We start from the raw sequence: 14,947 nt of genomic DNA, 5'->3' as shown, positions 1-14,947 counted from the left end.
ATCCCAGCACTTTGGGAACCTGAGACAGGAGGATTGCTTGAGTCCAGGAGTTCAAAACCAGCCTGGACAACATAAAGAAACCCTGTCTCTACAAAAAATAAAAAATTAGCCAGGTGTGGTGGTGCATGCCTGTAGTCCCAGCTACTCAGGAGACTGAGGTGGGAAGATTGCTTGAGCCTGGGGGTTCAAGGCTTCAGTGAGCCATGATCATGCCACTGCACTTAGCCTGGGCAACAGAATAAGACTCTGTCTCAAAAAGATAAAAATAAAAAAAGGAAGAAGAAAAGGGTTTCCACTAGGACATGATGTCATCAACAATGGTAGAAAGCAAAGGGAACTCAGAACTGTGGTGGTTCAAGTCATATTAGAACTAATGCAGTGTGGCCTGGCACAGTGGCTCACACCTGTAATCCCAGCACTTTGGGGAGGCCAAGGCAGACAGATCACTTGAGCGCAGGAGTTTGAGACCAGCCTGGGCAACATAGGGAGACTCTGTCTCTACAAAAAAATACAAAAACATAGCCAGGCATGGTGGCATGCACCTGTAGTCCCAGCTACTTTGGAGGCTGAGATGGGAGAATCACCTGAGCCTAGGAAGTCAAGGCTGCAGTGAACCAAGATCGTGCTATACCACACTCCAGCCTGGGCGACAGGAGTGAGACCCTGTCTCAAAACAAACAAACAAACTAATGCAATATGTTACTCATTCTTTTGTCAGAAAAAAATTATTGAGTTGAATATTATATATAAAACGTATGGCTTAGAAATCTTTTCACCTCATGGATATTTCTTTGGGGAGGCTTCTGACACAGCTGCATCTCAGAACTGCTGTGAGATCAGAGATGGGCTTTTAAAAGTCATTTTTTTTGTCCTCCCAAGTTTCTTCTCTTCCTTGCCCTCCATATTCTTCCTTCATTCCTTCTTTTCCTTTCCTTCCCACTCCCTCTTCTACGTCTGCTTTTTTCTTTTCCTTTGCCATTTAGAGAAACAGTCTTGATCTAGCAGCTTTCTGGAAGAGTTTTCCAAGTCACTTTTTGTCTTGGTTTACTTGGGTGTGGCAACTTGCTGCCCTTGGTAAGAGTGATCAGGTGTGAAGGTTGGGGCTGGCAGAAGTCTTGGGCAGGAAGCATCCCTGGCTCCCACCTCAGGCAAGACCATACCTGAGGGATCCCAAGTATCATCTACACCAGTAGGTGAAGACTCACACACCCTCTACTTAGTTGTATTCTTATTTCCAAATTCCACTATGAGGACAGTCATTTTCATGCCTTGATGAACTTCCTGTCCCCTCCTCAGATAAGCATCTTTCTTATAACTAGATGTTTGTTTGTTGGTAACTTATGTTTCTCAGTTTCCTGGTTAAAAGTGGTACATATCTAAATGGAAGAAGGTGTTTTAGGATAATAATAATTTGGAAAATTAGAACTTAATGTAAAAAAAAACTAAACAAACCAGAATCGGGGTGATCAGATGTGGTTCTTGGGGAAAACATCGCTCCTGTTGGCTCTGGAGCTGGCTAGAATATGAGAGAACAGAACCATCCCTTCTAGTTCCAAGTCAGCAGCTGCATGGCTGGAGTAAGTGTGGAAGGGGTGAGGGAAAGGACGAGGCAGTACATGTCAACCGGTGTGAAGAAAAAGCAAGAGACTTAAGCCTGCTGCCCCGACTTTGTCCCCTTTTTACAGGCATCTCCTGAGCCTACTTCCATCTATGTATTAGTCTTTGTGGGCCTCTGCTCCCGATGAGGCTACTGGCAATGCTTATTCAATTAGTGGGGTAAAACACTGAGTGGCCAAGACCCATACATCCCCAGGGTTGGCTGTCTGGGTCACTGTACATGGGACAACCTCCCAAGAAAATGGGCAGACATGTTTTGCACACCACGTACTGACTCTCTGGGTCTGTGTGTCCTCAGTTCCTTCCAAAGAACCTGCACTTGGTCTGCGTGGACATGCCAGGACATGAGGGCACCACCCGCTCCTCCCTGGATGACCTGTCCATAGATGGGCAAGTTAAGAGGATACACCAGGTAAGCAGGAGGCTCTACCAAAGATTGCCCAGACTGTCTCAGCCACCATTGCATGTCCAAATCTGGAGAGCAGGGAAGGGAGTCCTGTGCTACCTCATGACCAGTCTCCCGTACGTTCTGTCTACAAGTGATGGCAAGCCAAATGGCAACCTGATGATATCTCCGGTTGGCAATGGAGGGCCAGGGCTTATTACAGACTCTAAGCCTATTGCAGTTGTTTGTAACAAAATACAATCTGAGCATTTTCTCAACTCTTTGAAAAGGGGTTTAGAATTTCTTAAAACCAATTCCCTTCCTAGGGATCTCTTTTTCTGCTCACTAGTTATATGATAACAGTAATAGCCCCTCTGCCTAGCTGGGGAGGGTGTTCTTCACATTATAACGTACTTTAGCATCTATTGCTAGCACCTGTTTTAGAATCTATCTCTAGCCTTCTGTGGCTAAGCTTTCAAGATCATAGGCGTTTAAGAGCCATTTCAGAATGGGGTAGCCCGTAAGTTTCAGGTTGACCTTAAGTATTTTCCCCCAAATGAGGATATTTAATATCAGCCTCCTCCATTAAACTTTTTTAAATTAGGTCAGGAATCTTGTCTTTTTAGCTCTTTGCTGTGTTTTCAGCATCTAATCATAGTTTCCTGTACCTAATAGATATCCAATAAATATTTTTTAGAATGCTGGATAGTTGGGTGGATGGCTGATTGGATGATTGGATGGATAGGTGGATGGATGGTTGGATGGATGGATGGTTGAATAGACAAATGGATGGGTAGTTATATGAATGGATGGTCAGATGGACCAGAAGAGCTTTAAATTAGTGCAGGAGCCCTCAAACTACAGCCCATGAGCTATGTTTAGCTTGTACCTATTTTTGTAAACTAAATTTTATTGGAACACAGCCATACTCACTCATTTATTTAATACATATTGCCTTTGACTGCTTTTGTCTGCAACAGCAGAGTTGAATAGTTGCAACAGATCATATGGCTCTCAAAGCAGAAAATATTTACTCTCTGGACCTTTATAGAAAACTTCATCAGCCTGGACAATATGGTGAAACCTCATCTCTACAAAAAAAAAAAAATTAGCCAGATGTGGTGGTGCATGCCTGTAGTTCTAGCTACTCGGGAGGCTGAGATGGGAGGATCACCTGAGCCCCAGAGGTCAAGGCTGCATTGAGCCATGATCACGCCACTGCACTGCAGCCTGGGTGACAGAGTGAGACCCTGTCTCAGAAAAAAAGAAAAGAAAGAAAAGTTTGCTGACTCTAGTTAGCAGAATCCCTGTTGATTTATATTGATAAATGACCTCTCAATCTCCTGTGCCAGATAAAGAGAAGTCCATGCATGCCACAGGGCTCATCTTATAATGGATCCAGTAGAGTTTCGGACTCTGTAAACAGTAGTCATTTTCAGTTGTCCATAGGAAATCCAGGGGGCTTCTATGCTGTAATCACCATTGCCATTGTCTACAGCTGTATAACCAAGCCGCTTTCTCATTTCCCTTCCTAGTTTGTAGAATGCCTGAAGCTGAACAAAAAACCTTTCCACCTGGTAGGCACCTCCATGGGTGGCCAGGTGGCTGGGGTGTATGCTGCTTACTACCCATCGGATGTCTCCAGCCTGTGTCTTGTGTGTCCTGCTGGTAAGTTATTAGGCTGAAACATCCCTCGGCAGGGGTGAATCCCTGAAGAAACAAGTAGCTAGTGTCTGCTATGACCGTTTTTTGGAATGATCTTTTTGATGTATGCTTGAGAGATATGCAGTGTTTTACTGATAACTCTAACCAACCAATAGTTATATAATCATAATCATAACCAGACTGATTTTGAAAATATAGAGCCAGCCTTGTTACACCAAGAATTTGAGGTGGGGCCAGGCACAGTGGCTCATGCCTGTAAACATCTAAAATTAAAAAAAAAAAAAAAAGGAATGTTTGAGGTGGTTGATTAAAATGTATATAGTGCTTTGCAGCACATACTTTGAAATATAATGTTAATATCAACATCCAACATTTATCAGGCTCTTACGAGCTAAGCTCTTTATATGAATTTAATTCTTGCAGTAGCCCTGTGAGGTAAAGGTACTATAATTATGCCCCTCTCCTTTTTCGGTAAAAACTGAGAGATCTTTATTTATTATAGTAAGATCTTAAAAAAAATCAAACTTTAGTTTGTCTACTGTTATATGTACATATGTCAACGTGAAGTGTAACATGTTCTCAGATATTACCATTTGAAGTTGGATTTTTAAATTTGTTTTTCTTCCATAAGTCTTTAGACTTGTGTTTATAATATATAATAGATAAAAATCATATTTTCTCTTTTTCTCCTCTATCTCCCCCTCTCTGTTTTTTTTTTTTTTTCTTTTTGAGACAGAGTCTGTTGCTCAGACTGGAGTGCAGTGGTACAATCATGACTCACTGCAGCCTTGACCTCCCAGGTTCAAGCAATTCTTGTGCCTCAGCCACCCAAGTAGCTGAGATTACAGGTGTGTGCCACCATGCCCAGCTAATTTTTTGTATTTTCAGTAGAGGTGGAGTTTCGCAATGTTGGCTAGGCAAACTAGAATCCTGTTGGCCAGGATCCTGTTGGCCTGAGTCACTTGAACTCCTGGCCTCAAGTGATCTGCCCGCCTCCACCTCCCAAAGTGCTGGGAATAGGTGTGAGCCACCGCGCCTGGCCCCTCTCTCTCTCTCCCTTTGGTGCTTTATTAGGGTATTATTTACACATAGTAAATTGTCCAAATTTAAATGTGCATCTCAATGACTTTTTACATATGCAGTTACCATGCAGGTCAAGATATTATGCCCATTTTATAAATGGGAACATTGAGGCACAAAGAAATTACATTAGTGCCAGAATCACAATAGGAACAGAGCCCAGGCTGCCTGACTCCAGAACCCAAGCTGTGATGTTTGGAAGTCCTTGCATATTTACTGCCTCCTTTTTGTGACTCATATCTTCTACGTCCTCTGTATGATTCAACTAGAATCCAGCCATGAATTGAACATTTAATGACTTTTACTGAAACTTAACTAAATTGACCTTTAAAATCCTTCTGCCACTCTGAAAGCTAATCATTTTCAATATGTTAAAGACATTGAAATTGAAGAGAACACACCTAAGGGTCTTCTCCTCTCTTTTTTTCAAGTATCATATCTGAAATAATTTGATCTTATAATAATAAGTTTGAGAATTGAAGGAACAGCATCTATGGAAGGTTTTTAGATTTTAAATCACTTACAGGAAGTAAAATCTAACTGGCTTTTTCAAGTATAGGTTCATTTGTTCAGAGAAAAAATTGACATCCGAATTTCAACTGGAAATTTAAAATTAAGTTTGTATGTGAAAATTGAAAAGTAGAAATAAATTCAGGATTGTATTCTACCAAGAGTTTTAAAATAAACTTTCTAAAAATTTTGAAATAATTTTAAATTTACAAAAAAATTGCAGAGATATTCTAGAGAGCCCCATATAACCTTTACTCAGTTTCCCCATTAATAGCTCACATTACCACAGTAAATTTTGTCACAACTAAGAAACCAACATTAGTATATTACTGTTAACTAAATTCCAGGCTTTATTTGGATTTCATTTAGTTTTTCAACTCATGTCCTTTTTCTGTTCTGGGATCCAGTCCAGGATATACCACATGACATCTAACCTAGGTTTAGTTTTAAAGAGAGAGGAAATAGATAATGTCATCTGCTTCATGGCATCATGAAAGCCATACATCATATCCATGTTAGATTTAAAGGGTTTGCTGGACATAGATTTGTAAAGTGTGGGTTTCTGCATCACGACCAATATTATTGGTGCTATTGCCTTTCTTTGTAAAATCTAGCTCTTTTCTAGATTTTGCTGGGTGAGGTAGCTCACACCTGTAATCCCAACGCTTTGGGAGGCTGAGAGGGGAGGATTGCTTGAGGCCAGGAGTTCAAGACCAGCCTAGGGGAGACCCCATCTCTACAAAAATATAAAATTTAAAAAAAATCTAACATGCACACATATGTTTATTGCAGCACTATTTACAATAGCGAAGAGTTGGAACTAACCCAAATGCCCATCAATGATAAACTGGATAAAGAAAATGTGGCACATATACACCATGGAATACTATGCAGTCATAAAAAAGAATGATTTCATGTCCTTTGCAAGGACATGGATGAAGCTGGAAGCATCATTCTCAGCAAACTAACACAGGAACAGAAAACCAAACACCGCATGTTCTTACTCATAAGTGGGAGTTGAACAATGAGAACACATGGACACAGAAAGGGGAACATCACACACTGGGACTTGTCAGAGGGTGGAGGTCACGGGGAGGGAGAGCATTAGGACAAATGCTGAATGCATGAGGGGCTTAAAACCTAGATGACGGGTTGATAGGTGCAGCAAACCACCATGGCACATGTATACCTATGCAACAAACCTGCACGTTCTGCCCATGTATCCCAGAACTTAAAGTAAAAAAAAAAAAAAATCTAATTATTTGGCTAAGCTAAATGCCTAGAAATTTGCTCCATGCTGTAAGTGAAAATTAGTTTTGCCCTCTTGCATACATAGCATCGGCTTCTGTGGACTCTCGTGTCATGCCCTGAGGTGATGGGAGATAATGAGCAATCTCAATTTTGCTCTCCTAGAGGAAGAGCAACTGTGGAGAAGGCAGCAGGGTTGCTGCCCTAAAGCAAGGGACAGCTGGGAAGACTCCCAGTCCCCCTGTGTTTTGTCATTGACCCCAAATAAGAGAGTACCACGTGGGTCGAGGCCAAAGGAAGGTCATTCATGCCAGCCCTATGTTTTCTTCCGGTCATGTATTTCCTTATGTTTCCCGTCAACACTCAGATGTGCTTAGGCAAATTGTCTTAGGCTAACCCTCCTTAAATTCTATCATACATATGAGTCCCCTGGCAACTTGTGAGAATGCAAATTCTGGTTCAAGAGGCTCAGGGAGGGGCAGCGTCTGCATTTCTTGTGGGCTTTTGATGCTCCTGGTCCATGGACTACAGTGTGAGTGACCAGTCCCTGAAATATGTGGAAGGATTTTTTTGCGTGTTTCTCAGTGTGGTTTTGATTTGAGCAAGGATGGCAGTACCAACAAAAAAGAAATCTACTCATGAAATAAACCTGAAATATATTAACTCTGGGCTGCTATCAGAAGTTCCCTATATAAAATGGGATTGGTAAGAAGGCAGATGTATCATCAAGCCATTTGGGTTTGAATCCCACAGGCCTGCAGTACTCAACTGACAATCAATTCGTACAACGGCTCAAAGAACTGCAGGACTCTGCCGCCGTGGAGAAGATTCCCTTGATCCCGTCTACCCCAGAAGAGATGAGTGAAATGCTTCAGCTCTGCTCCTATGTCCGCTTCAAGGTGCCCCAACAGGTAACGTGGTTGCAGCAGCGACACAACTACCCTCCCCAGAGGCCCGGGGGCGAGTACCAGCTTCCTGCACGTATTCCCTCCTTCATCTACTCATTGACTCCTTCTTGTCCTCTTCTGTATATATTCAACAAGTGTCTCTGCAGTGCCTGCAACACGCTGGGCACTGTGCTGGCATGGTGATCAGTAAAGACAAGAAGGTCCCTGGGCAGACACGGTCCAGTGGGGGAGGCAGACAATAACAAGTAAACAATGAATTACCAGTGGTCATGAGTTTTATAGCAGAAATGAAGATTGTGTAGTGATTGAATACAGGGAGGAAGGGGTGGCTTTGATAAGCCTCTTCTAGGGACAGCATATGCAGAGGTGGAAAAACATACATATTCAAGACAAAGGAGGCTGGGGTAGCTGGAGCCCCAAGAATAAGAGAATGGTGAAGATAAAGTTAGAAAGGGAGGCAGGGGCTAAATCAGAGATACTCAATTGAAAAAAAAAATCTTAGGACCCCTTATACTTTTTTTTTTTTTTTCCAGACAGAGTCTCGCTCTGTCACCCAGGCTGGAGTGCAGTGGCATGATCTCGGCTCACTGCAACCTCCGCCTCCCAGGTTCAAGCGATTCTTCTGCCTCAGCCTCCTGAGTAGCTGGGATTATAGGTGTGCGCCACCACGCCTGGCTAATTTTTCATTTTTAGTAGAGCTGGAGTTTCACCATGTTGGTCAGGCTGGTCTCGAACTCCTGACCTCGTGATCCGTCCACCTCAGCCTCCCAAAGTGCTGGGATTACAGGCGTGAGCCACCGTGCCTGGCTAGGACCCCTTATCCTCCTTTTTTTTTTTTTTAATATACTTTAAGTTCTAGGGTGCATGTGCACAGTGTGCCGGTTTGATACATAAGTATGCATGTGCCATGTTGGTTTGCTGCACCCATCAACTCATCATTTACATTAGGTATTTCTCCTAATGCTATCCTTCCCCCAGCCCCCTACCCCCCACCCTGTGTCCAGGTGTTCTAATTGTTCAGTTCCCACCTATGAGTAAGAACATGTGATGTTTGGTTTTCTTTCCTTGTGATAGTTTGCTGAGAATGATGGTTTCCAGCTTCATCCATGTCCCTGTAAAGGACAGGAACTCATCCTTTTTATGGCTGCATAATATTCCGTGGTGTATATGTGCCACATTTTCTTAATCCAGTCTACCGTTGATAGACTTTTGGGTTGGTTCCAAGTCTTTCCTATTGTGAATAGTGCTGCAATAAACATACGTGTGCATGTGTCTTTATAGTAGCATGATTTATAATCCTTAGGGTATATACCTAGTAATGGGATTGCTGGGTCAAATGGTATTTCTAGTTCTAGATCCTTGAGGAATCGCCACACTGTCTTCCACAATGGTTGAACGAATTTACACTCCCACCAACAGTGTAAAAGCGTTCCTATTTCTCCACATCCTCTCCAGCATCTGTTGTTTCCTGACTTTTTAATGATTGCCATTCTAACTGGTGTGAGATGGTATCTCATTGTGGTTTTGATTTGCATTTCTCTGATGACCAGTGATGATGAGCAGTTTTTCATGTGTCTGTTGGCTGCATAGATGTCTTCTTTTGAGAAGTGTCTGTTCATATCCTTTGCCCACTTTTTGATGGGTTTTTTTTTTTCTGATAAATTTGTTTGAGTTCTTTGTAGATTTTGGATATTAGCCCTTTGTCAGATGGGTAGATTGCAAAAATTTTCTCCCATTCTGTAGGTTGCCTGTTCACTCTGATGGCAGTTTCTTTTGCTGTGCAGAAGCTCTTTAGTTTAATTAGATCCCATTCGTCTATTTTGGCTTTTGTTGCCATTGCTTTTGGTGTTTTAGTCATGAAGTCCTTGCCCATGCCTATGTCCTGAATGGTATTGCCTAGGTTTTCTTCTAGGGTTTTTATGGTTTTAGGTCTAATATTTAAGTCTTTAATCCATTTTGAATTAATTTTTGTATAAGGTGTAAGGAAAGGATCCAGTTTCAACTTTCTACATATGGCTAGCCAGTTTTCCCAGCACCATTTGTTAAATAGGGAATCCTTTCCCCATTTCTTGTTTTTGTCAGGTTTGTCAAAGATCAGATGGTTGTAGATGTGTGGTGTTATTTCTGAGGCCTCTGTTCTGTTCCATTTGTCTATATATCTGTTTTTGTACCAGTACCGTGCTGTTTTGGTTACTGTAGCCTTGTAGTATAGTTTGAAGTCAGGTAGCTTGGTACTTCCAGCTTTGTTCTTTTTGCTTAGAATTGTCTTGGCAATGCAGGCTCTTTTTTGGTTCCATATGAACTTTAAAGTAGTTTTTTTCCAATTCTGGGAAGAAAGTCATTGGTAGCTTGATGGGGATGGCATTGAATCTATAAATTACCTTGGGCGGTATGGCCATTTTCATGATATTGATTCTTACTATCCATGAGCATGGAATGTTGTTCCATTTGTTTGTGTCCTCTTTTATTTCGTTGAGCAGTGGTTTGTAGTTCTCCTTGAAGAGGTCCTTCACATCCCTTGTAAGTTGGATTCCTAGGTATTATGTTCTCTTTGCAGCAATTGTGAATGGGAGTTCACTCATGATCTGGCTCTCTGTTTGTCTGTTATTGGTGTATAGGAATGCTTGTGATTTTTGCACATTGATTTTGTATCCTGAAACTTTGCTGAAGTTGCTTATCAGCTTAAGGAGATTTGGGGCTGAGACGATGGGGTTTTCTAAATATACAATCATGTCATCTGCAAATGGACAATTTGACTTCCTCTTTTCCTAACTGAATATCTTTTATTTATTTCTCTTGCCTGATTGCCCTGGGCAGAACTTCCAACACTATATTGAATAGGAGTGGTGAGAGAGGGCATCCTTGTCTTGTGCCGATTTTCAAAGGGAATGCTTCCAGTTTTTGCCCATTCAGTATGATATTGGCTGTGGGTTTGTCATAAATAGCTCTTATTATTTTGAGATATGTTCCATCAATACCTAGTTTATTGAGAGTTTTTAGCATGAAGGGGTGTTGAATTTTGTCAAAGGCCTTTTCTGCAACTATTGAGATAATCATGTGGTTTTTGTCATTGGTTCTATTTATGTGATGGATTACATTTATTGATTTGTGTATGTTGAACTAGCCTTGCATCCCAGGGATGAAGCCGACTTGATCTTGGTGGATAAGCTTTTTGATGTGCTGCTGGATTCGGTTTGCCAGTATTTTACTGAGGATTTTCACATCGATGTTCATCAGGGATATTGGTCTAAAATTCTCTTTTTTTGTTGTGTCTCTGCCAGGCTTTGGCATCAGGATGATGCAGGCTTCATAAAATGAGTTAGGGAGGATTCCCTCTTTATTGATTGGAATAGTTTCAGAAGGAATGGTACCAGCTCCTTTTTGTACCTCTGGTAGAATTCGGCTGTAAATCTGTCTGGTCCTGGACTTTTTTTGGTTGGTAAGCTATTAATTATTGCCTCAATTTCAGAGCCCGTTATTGGTCTATTCAGAGATTCAGCTTCTTCCTGGTTTAGTCTTGGGAGGGTGTATGTGTCCAGGAATTTATCCATTTCTTCTAGATTTTCTAGTTTATTTGCGTAGAGGTGTTTATAGTATTCTCTGATGGTAGTTTGTATTTCTGTGGGATCGGTGGTGATATCCCCTTTATCATTTTTTATTGTATCTATTTGATTCTTCTCTCTTTTATTCTTTATTAGTCTTGCTAGCGGTCTGTCAATTTTGTTGATCTTTTCAAAAAACCAGCTCCTGGATTCATTGATTTTTTGAAGGGTTTTTTGTGTCTCTATCTCTTTCAGTTCTGCTCTTATCTTAGTTATTTCTTGCCTTCTGCTAGCTTTTGAATGTGTTTGCCCCTGCTTCTCTAGTTCTTTTAATTGTGATGTTAGGGTGTTGCTTTTAGATCTTTCTTGCTTTCTCTTGTGGGTATTTAGTGCTATAAATTTCCCTCTACACACTGCTTTAAATGTGTCCCAGAGATCCTGGTACATTGTGTCTTTGTTCTCATTGGTTTCAAAGAACATCTTTATCTCTGCCTTCATTTTGATATTTACCCAGTAGTCATTAAGGAGCAGGTTGTTCAGTTTCCATGTAGTTGTGCAGTTTTGAGTGAGTTTCTTAATCCTGAGCTCTAATTTGATTGCACTGTGGTCTGAGAGACAGTTTGTTGTGATTTCTGTTCTTTTACATTTGCTGAGGAGTGCTTTACTTCCAATTATGTGGTCAATTTTAGAATAAGTGCGATGTGGTGCTAAGAAGAATGTATATTCTGTTGATTTGGGGTGGAGACTTCTGTAGATGTCTATTAGGTCTGCTTGGTGCAGAACTGAGTTGAAGTCCTGGATATCCTTGTTAACCTTCTGTCTCATTGATCTGTCTAATATTGACAGTGGGGTGTTAAAGTCTCCCATTATTATTGTGTGGGAGTCTAAGTCTCTTTGTAGGTCTCTAAGAACTTGCTTTATGAATCTGGGTGCTCTTGTATTGGGTGCATATATAGTTAGGATAGTTAGCTCTTCTTGTTGAATTGATCCCTTTACCATTATGTAATGGCCTTCTTTGTCTCTTTTGATCTTTGTTGGTTTAAAGTCTGTTTTATCAGAGACTAGGATTGCAACCCTGCTCTTTTTTTGCTTTCTGTTTGCTTGGTAGATCTTCCTCCATCCCTTTATTTTGAGCCTATGTGTGTCTCTGCATGTGAGATGGGTCTCCTGAATACAGCACACTGATGGGTCTTGTCCAATTTGCCAGTCTGTGTCTTTATCCAATTTGCCAGTCTGTGTCTTTTAATTGGGGCATTTAGCCCATTTACATTTAAGGTTAATATTGTTATGTGTGAATTTGATCCTGTCATTATGATGTTAGCTGGTTATTTTGCCCATTAATTGATGCAGTTTCTTCATAGTGTCGATGATCTTTACAATTCGGCATGTTTTTGCAGTGGCTCGTACCGGTTGTTCCTTTCCATGTTTAGTGCTTCCTTCAGGAGCTCTTGTAAGGCAGGACTGGTGATGACAGAATCTCTCAGCGTTTGCTTGTCTGTAAAGGATTTTATTTCTCCTTCACTTATGAAGCTTAGTTTGGCTGGATATGAAATTCTGGATTGAAAATTCTTTTCTTTAAGAATGTTAAATATTGGCCCCCACTCTCTTCTGGCTTGTAAGGTTTCTGCCAAGAGATCCGCTGTTAGTCTGATAGGCTTCCCTTTGTGGGTAACCCAACCTTTCTCTCTGGCTGCCCTTAACATTTTTTCCTTCATTTCAACCTTGGTGAATCTGACAATTATGTGTCTTGGGGTTGCTATTCTTGAGGAGTATCTTTATGGTGTTCTCTGTATTTCCTGAATTTGAATGTTGGCCTGCCTTGCTAGGTTGGGGAAGTTCTCCTGGATAATATCCTGAAGAGTGTTTTCCAACTTGGTTCCATTCTTCCCATCACTTCCAGGTACATCAATCAAACATAGGTTTGGTCTTTTCACATAGTCCCATATTTCTTGGAAGCTTTGTTCATTTCTTTTTACTCTTTTTTCTGTAACCTTGTCTTCTCACTTTATTTTATTAATTTGATCTTCAATCACGGATACGCTTTCTTTCACTTCATCAAATTGGCTACTGAAACTTGTGCATACATCACGAAGTTCTCGTGCCATGGTTTTCAGCTCCATCAGGTCATGTAAGGTCTTCTCTACACTGTTTATTCTAGTTAGCCATTCGTCTAACCTTTTTTCAAGGTTTTTAGCTTCCTTGTAATGGGTTCAAACATGCTACTTTAGCACAGAGAAGTTTGTTATTACTGACCTTCTGAAGCCTACTTCTGTCAATTCATCAAAGTCATTCTCCATCCAGCTTTGTTCCGTTGCTGGCGAGGAGCTGCAATCCTTTGGAGGAGAAGAGGCGCTCTGGTTTTTAGAATTTTCAGCTTTTCTGCTCTGGTTTCTGCCCATCTTTGTGGTTGTATCTACCTTTGGTCTTTTATGTTGGTGACCTACAGATGGGATTTTGGTGTAGATGTCCTTTTTGTTAATGTAGTTGCTATTCCTTTTTGTTTGTTAGTTTTCCTTCTAACAGTCAGGTCCCTCAGCTGCAGGTCTGTTGGAGTTTGCTGGAGGTCCGCTCCAGACCCTGTTTGCCTGGGTATCACCAGAACAGCAAATATTGCAGAAGAGCAAATATTGCTGCCTGATCCTTCCTCTGGAAGCTTTGTCTCAGAGGGGCACCCGGCTGTAAGAGGTGTCAGTCAGCCCCTACTGGGAGGTGTCCCCCAGTTAGGCTACACAAGGGTCAGGGACCCACTTGAGGAGGAGTCTGTCTCAGAGCTCAAATGCTGTGCTAGGAGAACAACTGCTCTCTTCAGCGCTGTCAGACAGGGACATTTAAGTCTGCAGAAATTGCCTGGGGCCTTTTGTTCAGCTAAGCCCTGCCCACACAGGTGGAGTCTAGAGGCAGCTGGCCTTGCTGAGCCATGGTGGGCTTTGCTGAGTTCGAGTTTCCAGGCCACTTTGTTTACCTCCTTAAGCCTCAGCAATGGCAGACACCCCTCCCCCAGCCAGGCTGCCGCCTTGCAGTTCAATCTCAGACTGCTGCGCTAGCAGGGAGCAAGGCTCCGTGGGCCTGGGACCCACCGAACCAGGCACGGGAGAGAATCTGCTTGTCTGCCAGTTGCTAAGACCTTGGGAAAAGTGCAGTATTTGGGCAGGAGTGTCCCATTTTTCCAGGTACAGTCTGTCATGGCTTCCCTGGCTAGGCAAGGGAAACCCCCGACCCCTTGAGCTTCCCAGGTGAGGCGATGCCTGCCCTGCTTCAGCTCGCCCTCTGTGGGCTGCACCCACTGTCCAACCAATCCCAGTGAGATGAACCAGGTACGTTAGTTGGAAATGCAGAAATTACCCGTCTTCTGCCTCAATCACGCTGGATGCTGCAGACCGGAGCTGTTCCTATTCGGCCATCTTGGAACCTATCCTCCTTATACTCTTAAAAATTATTGAGGAACCCAAAGGGTTTTTATTTATAGGGGTTATATTTATTATTAATGTTTACCATATTAGAAATTAAAACTCAGGCTGGGTTCATGCCTGTAATCCCAGCACTTTGGGAGGCCAAGATGGGAGGATTGCTTGAGACTAGGAGTTCAAGACCAGCCTGGTCAATGTAGCGAGACCCCATCTCTATTTAAATACAAATAAAAGAAAATAAATGGAAACTCAGAAGATTCCAAAATGCAATGAATGTACAAGCACTCATTCCAGTAGCCAAGAGCAAGGACATCATCCCACATTTTATAGGCTCTGAAAAACAGTGTACTTTTGAGAGAATGTAAGTGAAGAGGGAAGTAACATTGAACATTAGGAAAGTAGTTTGACCTCCTGGACTCCCAAGAACCACTTTGAAAAATGCTGGACTAGATCCTGTAGGACCTTATAGGTTACGGAAAGGAGCCAGGGGTTTTTCTAAATATAATAGGACCACAGAGGGATTGTAGGAGAGCACAAATGGAACAGAGGAACCCATTTGGGAACTATTGTGCCTTTGAGATGTTG

The 14,947-nt window shown here is 41.9% G+C and overlaps 1 protein-coding gene across 8 annotated transcripts in view; it reads left to right on the top strand.

Annotated features, from left to right (window-relative positions):
* Positions 1–14,947, top strand: part of ABHD6 (abhydrolase domain containing 6, acylglycerol lipase) — a 54,812-nt gene that overhangs the window by 29,679 nt on the left and 10,186 nt on the right. For all 8 annotated transcript variants that reach the window (XM_003776215.5, XM_002813592.5, XM_009238856.4 and 5 more), the window contains 3 exons: positions 1,916–2,029; positions 3,538–3,670; positions 7,259–7,416. In XM_003776215.5, coding sequence (XP_003776263.2) covers positions 1,916–2,029; positions 3,538–3,670; positions 7,259–7,416 — 405 coding nt within the window. The remainder of the gene's footprint in view (positions 1–1,915; positions 2,030–3,537; positions 3,671–7,258; positions 7,417–14,947) is intronic.

Source organism: Pongo abelii, chromosome 2 (genome assembly GCF_028885655.2).
Source record: "Pongo abelii isolate AG06213 chromosome 2, NHGRI_mPonAbe1-v2.0_pri, whole genome shotgun sequence".
In the NCBI taxonomy this organism is placed as follows: Eukaryota; Metazoa; Chordata; class Mammalia; order Primates; family Hominidae; genus Pongo; species Pongo abelii.
The sequence above is the reverse complement of the archived record's forward strand: the minus strand, read 5'-3'. Positions and strand labels throughout refer to the sequence as shown.